This window comes from Choloepus didactylus, chromosome 8 (genome assembly GCF_015220235.1).
Source record: "Choloepus didactylus isolate mChoDid1 chromosome 8, mChoDid1.pri, whole genome shotgun sequence".
In the NCBI taxonomy this organism is placed as follows: Eukaryota; Metazoa; Chordata; class Mammalia; order Pilosa; family Megalonychidae; genus Choloepus; species Choloepus didactylus.
Window position 1 is genome coordinate 55,689,427 of NC_051314.1, and position 22,348 is coordinate 55,711,774.

A 22,348-nucleotide genomic window follows, 5' to 3' on the forward strand; every position below is an offset into this window, starting at 1 on the left:
TGTGTGTCTTCTGATCTTTTGATTTGGGTGTTTTGGTTTGGGGTCTCCATATTGTCTGGTTTTATCATAAGCTTTAAGATTTTCTGTTGTTTTTGGTCTCTTGGCATTTGCTTTACTTGATCTTTAATTTGTCAGAATTGCAGCTTGGTGGCATACACTCTCTCCAACCAACCAGCAGATGGCATCCGTGAGTCACCAATTCCCCTCAAGTCAGATCTCCCCAACCCTGTCTTTGTGGTGTGTGGGGATCTGACCCCTGTGGGGTCCACTCGGTGCACTTAATTTGGGTGTGCTGTTGGTGCCGTCTGCCCTGAATGAGGGGCATGCATCTGAGTGGTTAGGGAGGAAGGGCAGCTTTAATAATCAAACCTCCCAGGTGTTCCCGGAGATTTAAGGCTGTTCTCTGCCACTGACACAAAAGTCCTTGGTATTGGCATAGGTTCCCTGGGATTTCCAAGTGGTTCCCCCTTCCCAGCTGTGCTCTTCCAGGACCTCTGCTGAGGGAGGGAGGGCTGTGCCATGTCACAAGTGCGCACTGGCCTCCAGGGAAGCCCTGGTACACCAGGCTGTGTAGGGGTGTTCTCAGCCCACTTCAAAGATGGTTGAATGGGACACGTTAACTTCCCCTTTCTGCACAGCTCCGCCCTCCCAGCTCCGGGACAATCAGCCATGGTGTAGTCAAGGCCACTGTCCACAGCCGATATTGTGGCGTGTGAGCAGTGCTGCAGGAAAAACTCCCTGCCACACTGGGTTTCTTGGTGTGGCTCTGTGCTGTGGTTTCGGCCCCAGGCAGGAGTGCTCCCACCCACCAGGGAGATGGCTGCAAGTCCTGTGTTTTTTTCTCCTTTTTAGCCTATGATTCTTAACTGGTGTGAGGAGGTATGGCCGTGTTCCCCCAGGCTCTGGGGTCTGGTTCTGAATGGAAAGGGCCCCACCCCTTTCCTCTTGGAGAAGATAGACCCCTTAGGGGGAGGTCATTAGCATTTCAGTGGTCTCTCTCTCTGCTTGTGCTATCTCCACCCTTCTCTGAGTCACAGCACTGGGAACTGAAAATGGCTGGAGCTTTCTCCACTGAGCTGAAAAAGAAACAGATAGTCCCCTTCAGACCTAGTCCAAGGTGACCCTCCGGCTCTCCAAGGTCAGTCGTCACCCAAAGCCTCTGTCTGTTTTTTGGGGATTTGTACCTGTAGTGAGCAGTTCACAGTCGCTACTTAAAATCCCAGTTGGAGCTCAGCTGAGCTATATTCGCTTGCTGGGAGAGAGCTTCTCTGGCACCACGAAGCTTTGCAGCTCAGGCTATGGGGTCTCATGACTTGGATCCGCAGGTTTTACTTACAGATTTTATGCTGTGTTCTCGGGCATTCCTCCCAATTCAGGTTGGTGTATGATGAGTGGATAATCTCATTTGCCCCCCCCCCCCCCGTAGTTATTCTGGATCATTCACTAGTTGTTTCTGGTTTTTTTCAGTTGTTCCAGGGGGACTACTTAGCTTCCACTCCTCTCTATGCCGCCATCTTCTGTTGTCCTCTTGCCTGAATATTAAAGATAGACCTTAGCAGAAACTTAAATTTGTGTTAAAGTCATATCCATTGAATTCTAGTTTACACAAGAAAATGTTTAAATTGGAGGGTAGTTGGACATAAGAGTTCAAATGGTTGAAATAAGATTTCATAAGCTGATTAAGTATTCTTTAGCATCATCAGTCATTTTACTGAAATTTTAAGGAAAGTGTTTCATATCCAGTACTTTTTTACAGGTCATTCCACAGAAGAAGAAATCAAATCATCTTTTCTAGAAACATTAAAAGATACTTGCAGCAAGTCTGATGAAGTGTCATATTGTGAATTTGAAGATTACTATGAAGGTCTAAGTATGGGGATAGTAGATGATGAAGATTTTGTTAATATATTGCGAACTCCATGGGGGATTTAGTTTTTAAAATGTGGCTCCAGGACTAAACATTTTATAGGAGAGATGAATTGAACATAAAATGTGATCAAACAATGAAATATTTTCTTTGGGGATTCCATTTATTCTGGTGTTTTTCCCCCTCAAAAAAGTTTCAGGAAAGAGAAATATTCAGAACGATAGAAGTAAGGGTGTGTGTGTGTGTGTGTGTGTGTGTGTGTGTGTTTGTGTTTATATAAGTGCCTGTATGTTTATAAAAATATGTTTTTTGATTTATTATTTATCTTGCATCTATTTTAGAGGTCATTTTCAAATAAGAAAGGTACATCTGCATCAAGCATGCTTTATGGAGGAATCTATACAGTAACCAGATTTCCTGTTTTTCTCATTGTACTTTTGCTACCTCTTCCCCCAAATGTAATTGCCACCATTCTCAATTGGACCAATTGGAATTGCCCCAAAGCCTATTCAATTGAAATAGTTCAACTTGTTTTAAAAATATTTGAAAAGGTTAAAGGAATTAAAGCATATGCAAGGGAAAATATTTTTGCAGTGTGATTATATATGTTTTCTCTAACCTTAATATTTAGAATGATGGCAGCTTACCCCCAAAATGCTTATTTAAAAACTGATTTGTCTTGTAAATTCTTCTCTTGTAGATTATGTGCTGTTGTTTATTCAGTACAGCACAAGGTAACTATTCTAGTGAACTGTTCAAATTTTTTTATTCTATTTTTAACTGTAATCCTTAATACCGGTATAAAATCAATTAATTAGCTAAAAACAATACAAAACATAAGAGGGAATGTTCTCCTGGATTATTAAAGAAAGATTTCTAATTTGTACATTATCATGTACTTGAATCTAAGAGATTGTCTGGTAATGCTTAAAAATATAAATGGATATTTCGTGACATAAAGTGAATGTATGATAAGCCAAACATCTTTTTTTTTTTTTTTTTGGTACATTAAACAACTGAAACACTTTTTTCCTAAATATTTATTATTTAATGGTTAAATGTATTGTAATTTTTCCTTCTAAATTATTCTATGTTCCTCACTACACCCTGGGGATGCAGAGAGAAGAAAATAATTTATAGGATTGTTTCCAAGTTTATAATTTTAAATTTCATAAATTAAGATAACATAAATTAGAACAAAATAGTGTGCAGCAAAATAAGAACTGGTTGAAAAATGAGAATATATTCTTTGTGGAATATGACTTCAGTCATATCACTTTATCCATCTAAACCCTTGTCAACATTATCAGAAGACATCTGGTCTGAATTTTAATATGTGTGAAGCCAATAAATTCAAAGCAGTTCTTTTTAAGATTTTAGAACTCACTACTAAATATCAGAAAAGAAATGTACAAATGTGTTAGTGCTATTTTCGCTAGCTTAATTCTTTACTTTTCATCTTTTTTTTTTCCAATTTGATTATTGAAATAAAAATAACATGCTAAATAATGTTTCAGCAAAAACAGGTCTATGAAACTACTTCTGAATCATCTTTTCTTCTTGGAAAAATTCTTCATATACAATATACTGGTAGTATTTTTCATTAATAAATTTTTATTTAGTTCTCATTGACAAAATCTGTACTCAATATTGGTATCTCATTTTCCTGTCAATAGAAGCAGAAAATGTAAAGGCTGTCATATGATTAAAAAGGGGAGTGGGGACACTTCTGGAATTTAACATGTTTATATGACAGCAGACTCTTAATATAAACCTCCACCTTCATAAATATTCACATGTGATTATTTGTAGGAAGTTTCTCTATTAATGAGATGTAACTCTTCTGTAGTTAATTTCTTATTATTTTACATTGTTTTGCTTTCATGTTTAGTTAGAAAACACATATTTATAAAATGTTTTTAGTATATTCTGTTAACTTAGAATTGGTGACTCACAAGTCATTTTGCTTCTAAGTTTGTCTGAACTGCCTGCATTCTTCTTTAACTTTAATACAGTAAAATTATTATTTAGTGTTCACTTTGATAGAAGAATGTTGACATTTCCAGCCATCCACCGTGTAATACTTGACTTTTGAAATTCTATTCTTAATAGTCTTTAAAATTCTAAAGTACCTTTTGAATAATTTTAAAATATGAAGTTATATGTTGTAATGTTACATGTATTTTATAGTTAAGTATATTTTATAGTTCTCCATATCTTTGAAATTTGGTCACTTGTTTGTAGTATAGAATCACTTTTCCAGTTAACCATATTGTTTATTAAATTGTATATATTTACCTTACTCTCTATTATAAAGTTTTACAGACTTTTCAGGAAAAAAATCCCATTTTATTAGGAAAATAAAGAATATTATTTTGGATTTTTTAGCTTCATTTTTATTAGGAAAGAATATGCATTTGCATGATGGAACAATTAAAGTATAGTGTAGTTAATTAAAGTGTATATTCATGTTTTACATTTTAAAGTACCTGAATGTGTGAGCTCAATGAATCATGACTCTCTGTATAGTAAGAATCACTTAGAATAGTTCAGAATTTTGATACAGTTAAGACATCTTATTTTACTCATGACTTTTGACTTCTGTCAGTCTAAATTGTTGACAATTACCCCAGGAAGAATTGTGATCAATAGGCTATACACATTACAGATCATGTAAGTATGCATTTGTGAGATTGCAGCGGATAGTATTTGCAGAAATAAAATATGTACCATTAAAAACTGTAATTGCAACTAGTTTGACCATCAGGGTCATACATATAGAGTAGAAAGTAAAAGTGCTTACAGACATAGAATGGACTGAGTCCGTCTAACACAAGCCAAGCAAATGCAAAGAAAATCCATAAGTGTGAACAGAGATTTATTAGTATCTGATAAGAAGATGCTCCTGTCAGATCTTTCCTTTTTTGTTTTAAAGTTATAGAAACTTCTAAGGAAAATTTATCTATTGGATGTGCTTCATATAATAAGGAAGAAATGCTCCATATTGGAGTCCCTGTGCAGTTGATCATTACTTTATTCATTCATTATCAGTCATTTATACTTGATGAATGGCACCATCTGTGCAATTGCCCAAGGCTCTGAGATATTCTAGATTTCTCTCACATTCACTTCATATATCCATTGAGTCTCAAGTCCTATGGTTTCTTACTTTTGAATCTGTCTCTTTCACTCTATTCTCAGTGCTTTTGCCTTAGTTCATGCTTTTAGCATGCTCATGCATATTACCCGCCTCATCAACTCTCCCTCCTCCCCAATCCCACTTCATACCATCCTACGCATGGCTATTGGAATGAACTTTACTCCCATGATTAAAATCCTTCAGTGGTATCCCATATCCTTCAGAAAATTTCAAACTCCTTACCTTAACACCTAAAACCTAAATTATCTGGTCTCTCTGAATCCACCTTCCTATCCTCAGCTCACTTCCCACATTGCTTCAGCCATTCTGAGCTACTTACAGCTTTTAAAATGGATTGTGGGGTTTCAAACCTCTGTGCCTTCATACCTGCTCTGCTAATTTGTCTAAAATTATTTTCTCTGCTGAGTGTATCTAAATGAATTCATACTGGTCTTTTAATACTGCCTCAAGAACATCTCTTCTAGAAAGCTGAATCAGACAAACTCTTGAGTCTGCTATTATAGTTTTCTTCCATGGAATCCTATTGACACCCTGGGTGTGACCTAAATCTAGCATTTATCACTTTATACTATAATCATTATGTTGTTTATGTTTCCTCCACTAGATTGTAGCCTCCTTGAGGGTAGAAACCATATCTTACTTAATTGTACAACCTTGTTGTCTAGCACAGTATTTGACAATTGATAAATTGATTGTGTTCAATAAATATTTGTTGACTGAATAAATGTGTGATTTATTGAACAGTAACTGTTATGGTGCTTGTATTTGACTTTAAAATACTTTAGCATAGACAATGTAAGTAGTAAGAATGTTATATCTGGTGCAAGCTTCAACTTTAAGGGATGTAAGTTCCTAATAAAGAATGCACTCTGGGGGTGGTACAGCTAGCCCTTTATTCGAAAGACCTCACTTGAGAAGGGCTACTACATTCACTTCAGTTATCTGTAATTCAGTCAACATGTGATGCCCAGCTAATTAGCCTGTAAACATAATGGATTGTATTCATCAAAAGAGTGTCTTGTTAGAACCCTAAATGGTCTTGGCTCCAGCTATGGATTAGAACGACTTCTGGTTGTCCTACTCTAACCATAAGGTAACCAGATCCTGCCCCTGGAATGTTGCTTCTACTTCCTCCAGTGAGCCTTTTGGACAGAGTGGTGGTTGGCGCTCCCAACAGAACATACGGCTGGGATTTCACTGAGCTTACAGAAAGGTTATGTAATCCTTTTTGTCTCCTTGCTAATATTTGTTTAATAAATGTCTACATGTGTGGCACAATTTGGTCCAAAATATTTTTAATTATAAGCTAGTTTTGAGGTTGAGGAGTAGAGCTAACTCTCATCTACCTAAAAAATTTGGTTACCTACCAAAAAGAACCTGTAACTTGTGCATGACTAAATTGGCTACAGTTAGTTCATAGCTGCAGCTTTCTTTCAGACACTGTGCTAGGCTTCACTGACCCCAAAATGGCATGACATGGTGCCTACACTAGTCGAGCTAAACATTCAAACTCCCCAGATCATAACTGATATAACAGGGGCATAAACAAGGGGTGGTGGAACTTGGAAGGACTGTCTGTGTCATCCCAGGGGAGTAATAATAATAGAGTGTCCTGATAAAATAAGATATTGAGGTTTTTTATTGAGATTAAAATTAAAGTGCTCCATTTAAAAATGAGACAAAAAGTTTTTTTCTAAAAAACATGAAAAATTATTGATACACATTTTCAGATTTTTCTCAAATGACCCACGTAAACTGATTTGTGCAGTTTTTGGATGTCCCAGCCTAGTGAGGTATTTGAAAGGATTTGCATAAAAAATTACTTGTCTGGTGACAAATTTTATGTATGGAGAAAACAATCAAGGTCCCTGTTGTGTTTAAGTATTCCTTTTACCAAGCTAGAACGGAGATATGAATAGGACTTCTGAGTCATGGTTGGATGAGTTTAGATAGAAATGAGATTCTCACCTTTGCAACTGTATGTTGAGTTTCCTGGTATTTTCAGATGATGAGAAATCTAATATGGAACAAACAACCATACTTCTTGGAAATCACTATATGCCACTTATGAAAGTTTCACACTTATCTGGTAGTTATAGTCACTTAAAGAACTTTTAAGAAAATATATGTTGTCAAGGAAAAGTAATTTTGAGGAAGTATTCAGGTGACCACTCCAACAAGCAACAGTATGTGTTTATATTAATTAATATAAATGATTTTGAGGAAAAAGCATAGGCTTTAAAGTCAATGAATACTGCTTTCAAACTTGAGCTTTCCCACAAATTAGCTGTCTGACTTTGGGAAGCTGCTTAACCTCACTGAGTCTACTTCTTCATCTATAGGTTGATGTGAGGAACAAATACGAATTCAGATACAGATATACATATAGATGCAGATGTAAATATAGTTGTAGCGATAGCTAGATACGCTGTTTAGCACACTACCTAGCATACAGATGTTACTCAGTATACATTTATAGCCTTTTCCTTGCCTGAAATTTAAAAATTGATTAAAATTTCCTTAGTTTTTTCTGATAACCCCAAATAGCAATCATAAGAGACATTCTTTTAAAGAGACATTTTTTAACAGAAATAATGTACATGTCACCATTTTTTTCTGTATATAATAAACCTCCCATTATTATCTTCTTTCTCCATAAGAACTCATGAAGGAAAGTCATAATCTTGCATTAAGTTTATCAGTACTTTTCTTTTAAAGCATGCAGCAAGGTGGCAGTTTACATAAGTGATTGGTAACAAAATGTATTGTTATGAATATTAATTGGCAGATGATACATGTAGAAGACTAATTTTATATCTATAGAGTCTTTAGATAGCAATCCCAGTATCTTTGTTATGCACATGCTAATATCATTAATGACCTTGAATCCTGTAGCAGACTTGGTTTCCAAATATGGCTGCAACAGTATCTCAACCCATATTGAGAGATATGGGTTCATATTGCATAGTGAATTTGACTTCACACCAAGAGGTGGGATCTGTGATCCGTCCCCTTGAATCTTGATGCTTTTTGACTTGTTTGCAACTAATACAATGTGACTGGAGTGATGCTGGGTTACTTCCTAGGCTTGTGCACTAGGACACTTAAGCCACCAGGTAAGAAGTCAGACTACCTGTAACTGTCAAACTAGAGAGGACACATGCAGCTGCTGTGGTTAACAGACTAAGCTGAGCTCTCAGCTGTCAGCTAACATCAGTTTTCCCTATTATTAACACTTTACATTTGTGGGGTACTTTTTTTACAATTGGTGAAACCGTATTATTATAGTTATAGTCCATAGTTTATATTAGGGTTCACTATTTATGTTGTACAGTTCTATGGTTTTTAAAAATTTATGTTAAGGTGACATAGACACATATTAAAATTTCAAATATGCAATTTGAAATTAGGGTAACATATACACATCTTAAAATTTCAAATATACAATTCAGTGGTGCTAATTACATTCACAATATTGTACTACCACCACCAGCATCCATTACCAAAACTTTCCCATCACCCCACACTGAAATTTGTACCAATTAAGCATTGACTCTTCTATTCCCTACCCCCACCCCAGCCGCTGGTAACCTGTATTCTGGTTTCTGACTCTATGGATTTGTATATTCTAATCAAATAAATATTTTAATGCAGTAATTTAAGAAATAAAAATTAAAGCAAGAAAGATACTAAACGAACAAAACATAAAAATTTTAAATAAAGACAGGATCAGCAAGAGTGCCATGCTGAGCCATATTGGAACTTGAGGCAAAAGGAAAAATCAGTAATACTGATCTTGTCTATATTTAAAATTTTGTTATTTTGTTTACCATGGATGTTTTGCTTCAATTTTTACTATTTAAAACATTGCATTAAAATATCATTTATCTTGCTTACTGAAATTTTGCTGTGCTCTTAACTTTTGCATCAGAAGTGAGTTCCTCGATCACTTCCTCTAGTCCCATCCCTGCATGCCAGCCCTGTGCATGGGGGTTCAGAGCAGACTGTCCCTGATGCAGTGAAATAAAAGAATGTGAATGTTTTTGCAAATATAAGAGTGTATCATAAGCCTCAGAGTTTGTATTCTTAAAATCCTTGATTTTAGTACCTCAAATCACATCACCAAATTTTATTTCCTATTGGAAGTTTTGTGGTTAGGATGTTTTAAGGATATGTTTTCCAACACTTCACTAAGAATGTTTTCTACTTTGTCTACTGTCACAGAGGCTCAAGGGAGGTCAAGTGTATCCTCATGCAGAATGTAATGCTTGCAACGCATAGTAATAAGCTTCAAATCTCTGTTATCAAGAAGTGCTTGCTCTTAAAAAGTAAGGGGATGAAATGAGACAAGGCATAAACTTCCTGGAATATGGGTGGTGTTCAAAAAGGTGTAAATACCTCTCCCTTTCTGCTGTTTCTTTCCTGCCCTCATTCCACTCAACTCAATAGTACTTATTACTCATGAGAAAATTTTATTATTAAATACAAAGAATTTATCATCAGAGAAAAATGCATTCTTTTCCTTTTTAGTGCAAACATAGTCATCCCAAGCTCAAATGAGCCTCATCTCCAAGCCTGCTTATTTTTTAAATCCATTTCCCACTTCCCACCATTCCCCTTTTGCATAAGACTTTTAGGTGACACAGTGATAAGTTTTTGTCATAAAAATAAAAGGCATCTTTTGTTAATATGTATTCCTTTGTAGCTATTTCCTTCAGAAATTTTTGCAGTATTTCTGTTCAACTCATTTTTTTTTTTTTTTTTTACCTTGTAGTCACTATTTGTTTTAAGAAGAGAAGAGAAGTGGGATGCCCAAGGCATTATAAAATTGATATGAATGGTGGAGGGAAACTTATTCTTGAAAAGTCTTAGAAGAATTTGGAATACAGGCTTAAGTTCTTTTAATAAATTCATACAGTTAAGATTTTGATCTTTAAATTCTGCATGGGTTTTACATTTTTTCTAGGTAAGGTTGAACCCTTTATATTTAATATTATAGTTTTAATGCCATAGCTAGAGTTTTTCTAAATACTTTTTTTTTTTTGGTTTTGTTATGCTTCCTTATTGAGCACCTATTTTGTGCCAGGTGTTGTAGTTGCTTCAGTGAAGAAATGTAAGCTTTTTGGAGCTTATATTCTAGTGTGGGGCATAGCTAATAAACATAATAAATAATTATATTTTGTGTTAGTTGGTGATAAGTGTAAAAAAACAAAGTGGGATAAGAGGAATTCAAAGTAAAAATGGGTATACTTTTAAAAAGAGTTGTCAAGTTGGGCACTATTGAGAAGGCAACTTAAAAGATTTGAGAGGACGAGCCATACGGATACCTGGGGATGATGAACAACTAGCCGGCACATGTGACTTAAGATCTGGGAGTGTTCCTGGTGTGTTTGAGGAGCAGTGAAGTGGCCAATGTGGCTAGAGCTAAGTGAGGTGGCAGAAAGTAGCAGAAAATGCAGTGGGAGGGTGAAGGGTCTGGCCATATTGGTCATTGTAAGGGCTTTGGCTGTTATTCTGAATTTTTAAGAGCTACTCATTCGTTCCTTCTTTCATTCAAACGTCCATTCTTTTATCAAACATTTATGAATGTTTGCCATGTTCTGGGGAATATAATAGTCCCTAGCAGTACAAAGAAGTAGAATAAAAGCTATATATCCTTAAGAGGCTTTATTGGTCCTGGAGATGGTAAATCCAGAAGTCACGACTATAGTAAGTGTGGTAAGTGATTGTGTGGATGTATAGAGAAATAAGACTAGGTGAATGTGTGTGCATGTTTGTGTGTATTTGTATGTGTCATGAAAATGAGGGAAGAGTCAGGAAAGATGATGCTCAAAGTAAGTTTTAAAGGCATTACCCAAAGCAATGAAGTCTGGAAGGCACAGGGAAGATTGGATTTTTTTTTTTTTTAAGATTAGATTTTGATTCAGGTAATAGTCATGTTTTTCTTCTATATTTCAGTCTCATTCAGAAGTTAACTATTTTATTTCTGAAATTTCTTGTAAACAATTTAAAACATGCTTTCAGTTCTTATCTGTAATTTCAGAAATACTTGGTCTCTTTCTCATACCTTCCATAGCATTCCGTGCATCCTATGCATCACTTTGCCACTTCTATTTGTTTATATCAATTATTATCTTTTTGATAGGGTAGGTGGCATTTTCTTTCTTGTTCATCATGTATTCCCATTGTCTAGTGCAGTTCCTGGCTTTGTGCCTGGCATATCAATCAACAATAAATATTTGTTGACTGACATTAATATATAAAATTGTATCTGCCTAAACAATCCTAATGCTTTTGGATCCTTTTTACATAATATTAGACATTTTAGACTTTTTGTCTTTTCTGTCTTTATCCGGTCCCATTTTATTGATTTTTTATATGAAGAGCTGACATTTTTTAAAGCATAGTTTTGATCCAAGAATTCTTGCAGTTATTTAAAATCCACAGCAACTTCTTGGTGCTTGCATTTTACCCTTAATTATGACTATTCTCTCATCTTTTTCCTCCTTTTTGTTATCATTTATGTTTCAGTTTAGTAAGTAGTCAGTTTACAGGACATCCTAAGCTTTTATTTCAAGAGTTTTCCTGTAATTCTTTAGTCACTGGTGTCTGGGTATCATATTCTGCTGTTCTTTTAGGAAAGATACATGAGTGAAAAAAAATGTTGGAACTTGGCATATCTTAGAATGCCACCACAAGCACCATTCAATAGGGACAACTTGAGTATACTCTAGCAGACTTGGATCACACACTTTAAGAGTTCTGTGGCTATCACTCCACTCTCTGGCAGTCTGAAGCTCTCTAAAATTACTCTCTGATAATACTCTGTTTGCTTTCCCTCATTTTTGCAGTTTAGAGAACTTCATATATTTTTCCTTGAAATTTAAGCTTTTTCTTAGGATATATAAGGTGTTGATTTCAGTTTGTTGCTTTGAGACTAGACATATTTTCTAATTTTTCCATTTCTAGTCTTTATTATTTTTAATTTCTGGAACTTTTTACATTATAATATTTGTTATCAATTTTTCTCCATTCAGATTTTTTAACAGATAATTTAAAGATTAGCTTTCAATGGTCTATGATCTATGTATCTGTGCATATATTCTCTTTTATTAGATTTTTACTGTTCTCCATATTTCCTTTAATCAATCTCCTGGTTTTTAAAATAGCATCTGTTTATGTGCCATCATATTCTTTTCTTGTACTTAAAGAATTTTATTTCTAAATGGAGTCAGATTGATTTGTTCCAGTTTATTTGTGTTACCTTGCAAGCTCCTTCTCCCATCCTTAAATTAGACCTATTGATTGCATCTCCTGAGCCAGTTCTTTCTCAGGACCCAGTGAGAAGAAGTTAATTAGAAAAATTGAACAAAAGAATATATATGTGTGTGTGCATATGCACATACACACAACTGGAGCATTCTACTTTGTAAAGTCAATGTTTTAATATTATTTTCCAGTTAAAGTCTTGAATTTTAGTTTCTTCATTAAGAGTCCCATTGGTGTTCATTATGGTTGGCTGAATCTGAAGCTATACATCAGTACTAATCTTAATTGAAAGTATTTAGCCCTAATTGCTTTTACACTTAGTTAAGCCCATGGTTCTTCTCATTTGTTCTTTCCTTAAACAAATCTATATTGAGTACTCACTATATGTCAGGAGCTGTGCCAGGCACTGGGAGTATACAAGCACAAGTCCACATGACTACTTTCATGTCACTAATTGCCTATTGTGGTGGTTTGGAGCTATGGACCTCAGAATGGCGTGTTCTTAAACTTAATCCTTCCTCTGGGTGTGCATCCATTGTAAGTAATATTTTTTCAAGATGGTTCTTCAGTTAGGGTGTGGTCAAAATGAATCAGGTTGGGCTTTAATCTGGATTACTGGAGTCCTTTACAAACTGAGTGAAAGTCAGACAGACAGAAAACCACATGGAGCAGTCAAAAGCTGGAAGTCAAGGGAACTCAGAAGCCAGGAGAGGCTGCCATGTATATTGCCATGTGGCAGAAAAGCCAAAGACCAAGGATCGCTGGCAACCAGTCTTAGAATGCCACAATCTTCTGGGAGAAAGCATCACCAATGACACCTTGATTTTGGATTTCTCCTAGCCTCAAAACTGTAAGCCAAAAAATTCCCATTGTTTAAGCAAAACCATTGTGTGGTATTCAGTTTAGCAGTGAGGAAACTAGAACACCTAGTGTAGGAAACAGCAATGTCATTATATAATCATACATCATAAGGAAATATGGAAACCCCTGGCAATGCTTTAGTGGTGGCTGACAGGGGAAATTTTCTTGTACAAATTGAAGCCAGAAATTCTTCTTAAGGGATGAGGAGGAGTTAGTGAGTGAATGTTATGGATGGAGGTGGGAAGAGTGGGAAGGAGAAATGCCTTCTAGATGGGCCCAGTATGAACAGATGCACAGGGGTTTGTGTGACTGTGAGTAGGTGTGTGCATTGTGCATATCGCATGTGCAGTTTGGGTGTTGGTGAAATTTGACCAGTCCATTAAGGAGTGGCAGAATCCTACAGAGACTGGTAGGAGAAGTCCTGGACAGCCTTATATGCCTTGCAAAGGGAATTGGATTTTATGCTGAAGGTGAGTGGTTTTCAATCTTCTTTTGATAATATTCCCCTTTGAGAATCTAGTGACAGCACTAGAATCTTTCTAGAATAATGGGGAGAGATGAGTACATTCATAGATTTAAGTGGCTTCCACTCAAGACGGTTCATATGTTTTGCTCCAAACACATACAAACAACAAGCAAAACATTAAAAAATGAACTGCTAACAATAAAAAAGTTATTTTTTGTGTGTTTAAAAAAATAACAACAGTTAACATGGTGTGGGAAGGGATTGTTAAAGAAGGTTAATGTGTGCTTAAGTCCTTGTGATTGTTCGGGGGTGGAGGTAGAAATACTATTACATTTTGTTAAAATTATAGTTAGGTCTTCTTTCAATGGAAGCCACCAAAATACATAAAAATAAAACATATAGCTTTGAAATCATCATAGAAAAAAGAAAATATAAAAATATTTACCAGACAGAAAACATGGAAAAGGAAAAAGGAATACAAGAAAAAATGTGACAAATAGAAACATAAAATAAGTTTGTAATCAAATCTTAATATGTCAGCAATCATAATAAACTCATTTAGGGTAATCTCATTACATGGATTTTTGTCAGATTGGAGAAAAAGAACAAAATCTTAGTGACATGCTGCTTACAAAGGATACCTAAATTAAAACCACATGGGAACAGATCAGGAAATATATACCATGCAAAATATGACCAAAAGAAAACTTATTGATCTAAATTAATATCTGACAAAACAGAATGTAAGTCAAAGACATTTATAAAGATAAAGTGGGACAATACTTAAGGAAAATAAGGAGAAGATAAAAAAGAAGGAAAAAGAAAAGAGGAGCTACTAATGGAGTAATAGGTATCTTGAGACAAGATGGAGTCAAAGTACAGATGGATGAAATTAAATAAGATTCTGTAGGTAAAAGAGCATAGAGGGGGATGGTTGTGGATTGTTGGCAGCCCATCCAACCAGTGCCTATTGGCCAGGAACCTATTTAAAAAATAGTAATCTCACCTCAAAGCTTTCCCAGTTGATTCCTGGAAGTTTTCAAAATGGTATTTCACGTGTTCCCGGAACCCATTTTACCAGTTGCGTTAACTTATAACAGCCTGGCTATCACGGGATCAGGTCCTGATCTTGGTGTTGAATCAACTACCCAGTCTGGACTATACGGATTTGCTGAAAGCTAAAACAAGAACTACAACTTCACAAAAAGCAAGAGGAGACTGATTGCCCTACAAAAGGTTGCTGCAAAACCCACAACTCCAGAAAAAAAAAAAATGCTGCAGTCATTTTGACAGAACTTCTAGACAGTCAGCCAAGACGGTTCCTGATGGTGGTGGCTCAGGAGGCTTTCTTCTCTTACACTCTAACCCTGTCTTCTTGCCATTGTTGCAACACTGTTGGTGGTCTAGACTCCTCCTGCTGATGTGTGCATATTGAGGTGGCAAATGAATTGTTAGGCCAGATTTATGTTTTTGGGGAAACTGAAAACTTAAAATGACTCGTAGGTACTTACTGGTGGGGACAAGGACGAGATAGGATCTCTCCTCCAATTGTTAACATGATAACGTGGGGCTGAAGTCAGGTATTGACTGGAATTCAAGTATAAGGTTAAGTCAAGGTTGGCTTCTGCCATTTGTAACATTTCTAAAAGTCCCAGTTAGCATAGGAATTAAGAATAACATGGACTAGAGGCATTTTATGGGATCAATGCAACTCTGTTATTGACTTTTCATTGACTCATTTTCCCAGTTTTCCTTGAAAACTTTCCAATATCTCTTTAATCATTCTATTACTAGAAAAGAGGGTTGATATGCTATCTTAAGCATTTAAAGTGACAAATGTTAAACGTGTGTGTGTGTGCGTAGGTGTGTGGTGTGCATGTGCTCAAAGCATTTGAAAAGACTTTGGGAACAATTATATGCCAACCCTTTCTTATCATATACATTAAAACATACAAACAGTAAACTCTAATGTAAATGATGGAATGCAATTATCAAAATGTTCTTTCATGAATTCTAACAATACTAGGTGTTGATAATGGGTGGTATACAGGAACTCTATATTTTATGCATGATTTTTCTGTAAGCCTGCAACTTCTCTAATAACAAAGTTTCTATGGAAAAATCAAATTATGTTCATTTTGAATCTCCAAAATAGCAACTTAAATAAGTCTTAAGGCTTGTTAGAAAAATAACAATATGATGGGCAACTTGAATGTTGGCCAAAATTCATAGTTCTCACAATCAGGCTTGATCAGTATGCAGACTTTAAAATTTGGATAAGCAATATTGCAGATACTTTTAATAGAGTTCGTATTTATCTTAAAAATAACATCAGATTTATGTGTTTTTTATAGTCTCAGCTTGTTCAACAGTGTTAACAGTGTTAATGAAAAAAATGAAACAAAAAAACACCAAAGGCTCAATTTGTATCTACTTGGACACCACTATGGGTAGAACCATTCTACACACTGACATTCTTATTCATTTTAACTCTCCCGCAGATTATTGAAAGCATATAGCTTTCCGGAAAAAGGAAATATCCCAAATCCAACTTCAGGATCTAGCAATGAGTATCATTTGTGGGGGACTTAGTTTTTGGTGAAATAGAGTGTAATAGATTGAACTCTGGTTTGGGGATTGCACCATTTTATCATTACTACTGGTGATAGAGTGGCTCTAGAGAGATCACTTAGGCTATTCTAGTGACTGATGATAATAAATTAATCTTAATTTCGTGAGGGCTAATTTTTATATGTCAAATAAAAGAGATCCTCAATTTTTATTTTTATTTTTAATTACTAACTTTCCCCCTATATCCTATATATCCATTCACTCATTCAGCAAATATTTTGAGCCCTCACTGTGTGTCAGGTACCCTTCTAGGGGAAGGAGTTAACAGTAGTTCTTTCAGATTGTGTTTCCAGAGATGATTGCAGCAATATATCCCATCCCAAAACTTTTCAGTATTATGGTCTTGGGACTGTCTCATTAAGAAAGAGTCTATTCTTTTTATCCCCTTGAATCTGAGCAAGTTCCAGCTACTTTATAAAATAAGACGTTGCAGAAGTGACCCTGTAGCAGTACCTGGGTGTGATGGCTAAGTATATGTGTCAACTTAACCAGGTTATGGTATCCAGTTGTTTAGTCAAGGAAGCACTGGTCTGATTATTACTGTGAGAATATTTCATGGGTCCAAACCATCAGTCAGTTGATTGCATCTGTGATTGATTACACCTGCAATCAACAAAGGAGATTTTCTCCAGCAATGAGAGAGGTCTAATTCAATCAGTTGAAGGCCTTAAAGGGATTGCTGGTGATCTCAGCAGTCAGAAAGAAGTATTCTATCTCTACTTCAGCCAGCCAGCTCCTCCTGGAGATTTCAGCAAAACCTTCATCAGAGTTCCCAGCTTGAGGCCTGCCCTGTGGAATTCAGACTTGCCAATCCCCACGGTTGTGTGAGCCAATTCCTATAATAAATAAATATAATAAATCTGTAATAAAGTTATAATAATATCTATAATAATAATATGATAATTAATAGTCTATAATCTCATAAATAGTTACATTCTTTCTCTCTCTCTCTCTCTCTCTGTGTATGTGTGTGTGTGTGTGTGTGTGTGGTGGTTCTGTTTCCCTGGAGAACCCTGAATAATAACTGTAGAAGCACATAACTTGCCAAACAGCATTCACTTCCTGCCTTTTGGAAGTCAGCACCATTTAAGATTTATACCCTGAGACCACCATATTATGAGAAGCCAAACCACATGGAAAGATCCTGGATAAGGAGAAATCACAGGGAAGGAGAGAGGCCAATGAGCATCAAGATACAGACATGTGAGTGAAGAAGCTATCCTGGAAGAGAGACCCCCCCTGCTTCAGCCACCCCTTCTGGAGCAGAGGCAACCACCCATCCAAGCCTTCCCAATATCACAGCCAAAACATGATGAACAAAGTAAATGTTTGTTTTAAGATACTATGGTTTGGGATAATTTATTATGCAGCATTAAATAATTAGAACAGCAGTGAACAAGAAAGACAATATGCTCCTGTTTTGAAACATATTATTTTGGAGAAACAAATGATAAGATAAATAAAAATAGTATATTAAATAGTGATAACTGCTAAGGAGAAAAATAAAGTAGGAAAGGGGATATGAAATGTGTGGATATTTGAAATCTCAGATAGATCAGGGAGAAGCTCCTTAAGAAAAGGTGACTTTTATGAAAAGATCTAAAGGAAGTGAAAGAGCTGGTCATGTGACTATCTGGGGATGCAGCATTTCAAGCAGAGGGAAGATAAATGCAAAAGACCTAAGTGCAAGTGTGCATGGATGTTGACAGAATAGTTAGCAAAGTAGCTGGTGCAGAGAGAAAGGGGGTGATGGTGGGGGGTGGGTAGTATCAGGAAGTGAGGCCAGACAGGGAATGGTGAATCAGATCATGTAGACCCCTATAGGTCACAGCAAGGGCTTTGGATTTTACTCTGAGTGAGAATTGGATCTACTGGGCATTCTGAGCAGAGAGGTGACATGCTACAACATGATTTTACAGAATCACTTTGCCTGATATGTTGAAGAGAATATTGGGTGTGTGGAGGGGGATGATAGAAGCAGAGAGAGATTGAAAAGCTAATGCAAAAATCTGGGTGACACATGGTGTTGACCTGGTCTAGGATGGTGGCACTGGACTAGTAGGATAACTGCAAGGGTGGTCAAATTCTGATTAGACTTTGAAGATAGAGCCAAAAGGATGTTCTTATGCTACATTTGATATATGGCTTTACATATTGCCCCCAGAACATAAGTTGACCTCTTATGATGTCCATTGTTTTAGAAATATGTAGAGTTAACTATTGAGTCCTTCCAGTTAAACTTGACAGATTTGCTATCCTTGTTCATCAGTTCTCCTTCCCAAAAACTCCATTAAAATATCAGTAAAGAGTAAAAAAATTATTAACCCACAAGGAAAAAGAGAACAACAGTGGATGCAAGTTTTCTAAAAAGTTTGGAAGACAGGAAACTGATGAGGAGTTGTAATTTACTTAGTAGGCTGAAAGAAATTCCAAACACCTACAGTGGGTGGAGAACCAATGAGAAATGATCTAATTTGCCTTGCAGAATTCCTGGAACTTGGGGTGAGGTGTGTGACTGACAACATGATTGCTTGAAAATCTATATACAAAGTGGCTGAACTTCCGTGGACTCCTCCACCTCCATGAGCAGTCTGGCAACTACCCCATCCGCATCCATCATAGGTAACAGGAAGCTCAGTCTCTGCAAAAACTGAACCAAAGTGTCCCTGCATTCAGAGGCAACAAGCATAACATAAGGAAGGGATTAATTTAGGAGATAAGAAAAGAGGGATTAAGTAAAAATCTATATATTGTAATACAGGATAATCAGGCTGCTTTTCCTGCCTTACTCCCTATATCCCAGACAGCCAGATTTACACCCTCTACCTCTCCACATACACAAAGTCATGTGTTCTAATCAGCTACTCATTCTTAGATATGAAAGGACAGTCGACAAATAGTAGACAGTTGAGACAAGACAACTTAGAAGAGCTAAAAATGAACACCCAAAAATTTGGACAAAAAGGAAATCATGGAGCAGAAGAAACTAAAAAAAGGAATAAAACCATCAAGAAGATAATAAAACATATTCTGTCTATGAAACAAAAATGATCCATTGAAAAAAGAATAGCCAGAGAACAAGAAAGAGGTTTTGGAAATTAAAAATAGGATGAACACGAAGAGGTCTGTTTCAGCCTCTGCTGGTGGCATGGCATGGTCTTGGAAGTGCAGGGGGACAGTGGTCTGCAGGGGCAGATATTGCCAGCAGGAGTTGGGCATGGGCAATGGCTTGAAGCTGAAGCTCTGCAGCTGGGGAGGAGCATGTGCTGGTGGTGAAGGGTTGGATGCCCATAATGGGCCACCACTGAACTGGTAGATGTCTGACCCAGGGAAGAGTCCATGATGTCTCCTGTGTGTCCAGCCCTGTCTGGACAGTGATACCACATTTCCCACATGGTGAAGGATTTGGGGGCATAGGTCTAAGCAGGCCTCAAAGAGTCCAGCTACTCAAACTGTCAAAATTATTCCTTGGAACAGGCACAGAGATTCCATCCACAAGAAAAAGAGCTGAGCTCGATGGAGCTTCTTTGAGAATGATAACACTTTGTGTTGAAGAGAGAAATGCCATCGTGGAATGTCTAAGGCATGTGACCAACTTTTTTGGATCTTGCACTGAAACTTTCATCCTGGCTGCCAACATTTTGGACAGTTTCTTGGCTCTTATGAAGGTGAAACCTAAAATTTGTCTTGCACTGGCTGGCTGCCAGAATAGTTGAAGAAGAATGCGATGTTCCATCCACTCATGAAATAATCCAGATTAGTCCAGGTAAATGCACTGTTTCTGACAGAAAATGAGGGGAAAAATAATTTAAGAAAACAATTCAGAACTTAATGAGTTGGAAGCTACTACCATTTTAAACCTTTTTTCTTATATAAAACTATTATATTTACTCATATGTCAGAAAGGAAAGAAATATTGAACCTTTATAAACTGGAAGCTCTGCCAAAAGCTTGCAATTTCCGACTGGAAGTTTCAAAAGCCAAACCATCTGTATTAGCTTTGTGCCTTTTCAATCTGGAATCTTGTAATTCATTAAATTACTGGAAATTGTCCCACTTGATAAAAAGCATGCAAAGTTTAATGATGTCAGGTTCTTTTACTGGAGGGAGGCAGTTTCCAAGCACCTTGAATGTTGCAAGTCAGATCACAGCAGTTTGGACTGTTTCAAGTTGAAAAGCCTAGGCTCCCTTCCCCACCCCCGCTCTGATAGCTACAGAAGCGTTCCTGAGTTGCCATCAACACCAGATGGTGATTGCCCTGGTGAAAGTTAAAGTGAGGACTCCGAAGATACAAGTTGTGAATAAGTCTCAGCCATTCTCTGTCCCAGTGATCAAGAGATGTGCCTTATTTTCAACTTGAAAGTGGCACAGTCTCTGTGCTTTCTTAGAAATCTAATTGCACTGTGTCAGAATTTAAAGTGGGTATACTGTTTCTAAGCAATAAATGGGGGTGTAGGTAGTTTTCTTGTCCAGCCCCCATTTAGGCAGGAATAGCATAGACTGGAACACCTACTTCTATTTATTATTCAGATCAGATCTGGTCTATTTTCATATTTAATTCTAAGCCATCAAATTGGTTAGAGCCTCCCAAGCAATTGAAAATACTTTAAACATTGGCCCTTTGTTTTTCTCTTTGAATAGAAATGATCTTTAGTCACTTGGGAGAGGAGGGAAGGGGTTGATACCTTCAATTTATTACATATCAAGAGGATTTTTAAAAGACGAATTGTGTAGTATGACTTAAACTTTCTGAAAAGCCTCCAGGCATCATTATTTAAACAGATTGAAGTGTGCAAATGCTTCTTTAGAAGAAATGGTGTATTATCTTTTTAATGGTTTGTCCTAGATCCCTGCAAACACCTCCTCTCCCACATTTCTCAGAACATAGAATATGCTATCAAATGTCAAGATTAACCCCCTACTTTTATTTAATGCCCAATGTTCTATCTGATGCAGATCCTATAAGCTTAGGAGTTACAATATAGACTGAGAACAATTTTTCTGAGAACTTTATTGTGTAATGTCCTAAAGGAGGACTTAGCTAGGACACAATTAAATGACAGGGTAATTGTCGAGTTTATTGACATTCCCAGCGGTCAAGTTTATCTGACAATTGGCTAATTTTGCATGCACATGTAGAAAGCAGTGTAAGTGGTCAAACAGATAACTATGTAATTGATAAATATTGTTCACATAGCTCATTTTATCTAATTTATTTACATTAAAATTCATGTCTTCATGATTGCATTTTCTTTGCTTTGGAATTAAGATTTCAAGAATAATTATTTTGGTATATGGGTGCTAAGATTGCATAAAGTAAAAAAGGAGTGTTTGTCATATAATAGTTTAAGCATATTTATTAAATACGGTGCTATAGTTATAAGAATGGTGGTATGTGAAGTCTGTATATATAAGGCTTTATCCAGAGAAATGTGCTTTTTACATTTATAAAGTGTATATCATATGTGAATCTTAAAAATGAACTTAAAGTATTGATTTTTTTACCTCATGTATGTAATGATCTAGTAATTGAATGTAGATATAAATCATTGTGTTTCTGTACTGTGAATCACAGATTGATGACTTCCTTTTTTTGTTAAAATTCAGTTTTATTGATGTATTCACATACCCTACGTCATCCACAGTGTACAATTGACTGTTCCCAGTATCACGTAGTTGTGCATTCATCACCAAAATCAATTTTTGAACATTTTCATTACTCCAAAAAAAATAAAAGAATAAAAATACAAATAAAGAAGAATACCCAAAACATCCTATTCCCCTACCTCCTATTATTTGTTTACTTTTTGTCCCCAATTTTCTACTCATCTGTCCATCTACTGGATAAAGGGAGTGTGAGCCACAAGGTTTTCACAACTGCACAGTCACACCATGTAAGCTACATAGTTATACCATCATCTTCAAAAATCAAGGCTACTGGTCTACAGTTCAACAGTTTCAGGTATTTCCTTCTAGCTATTCCAATATGTTAAAAACTAAAAAGGGATACCTATATAATGCATAAGAATAACCTCCAGAATGACCTCTTGACTCTTTGAAATATCTCAGCCACTGAAACTTGGTTTCATTTCTT

The 22,348-nt window shown here is 36.2% G+C and overlaps 1 protein-coding gene and 1 pseudogene across 3 annotated transcripts in view; both read left to right on the forward strand.

Annotated features, from left to right (window-relative positions):
- The window catches only part of CAPS2 (calcyphosine 2), a 61,161-nt gene extending 54,953 nt beyond the window's left edge, over nt 1-6,208 (forward strand). For all 3 annotated transcript variants that reach the window (XM_037848087.1, XM_037848088.1, XM_037848089.1), the window contains one exon: nt 1,757-6,208. In XM_037848087.1, coding sequence (XP_037704015.1) covers nt 1,757-1,932 — 176 coding nt within the window. In that variant the 3' untranslated portion in view covers nt 1,933-6,208. The remainder of the gene's footprint in view (nt 1-1,756) is intronic.
- A 13,263-nt stretch (nt 6,209-19,471) lies between these two features.
- On the forward strand, nt 19,472-20,691 carry LOC119542637 (annotated as a pseudogene).
- The last annotated feature ends 1,657 nt before the right edge of the window (nt 20,692-22,348 follow it).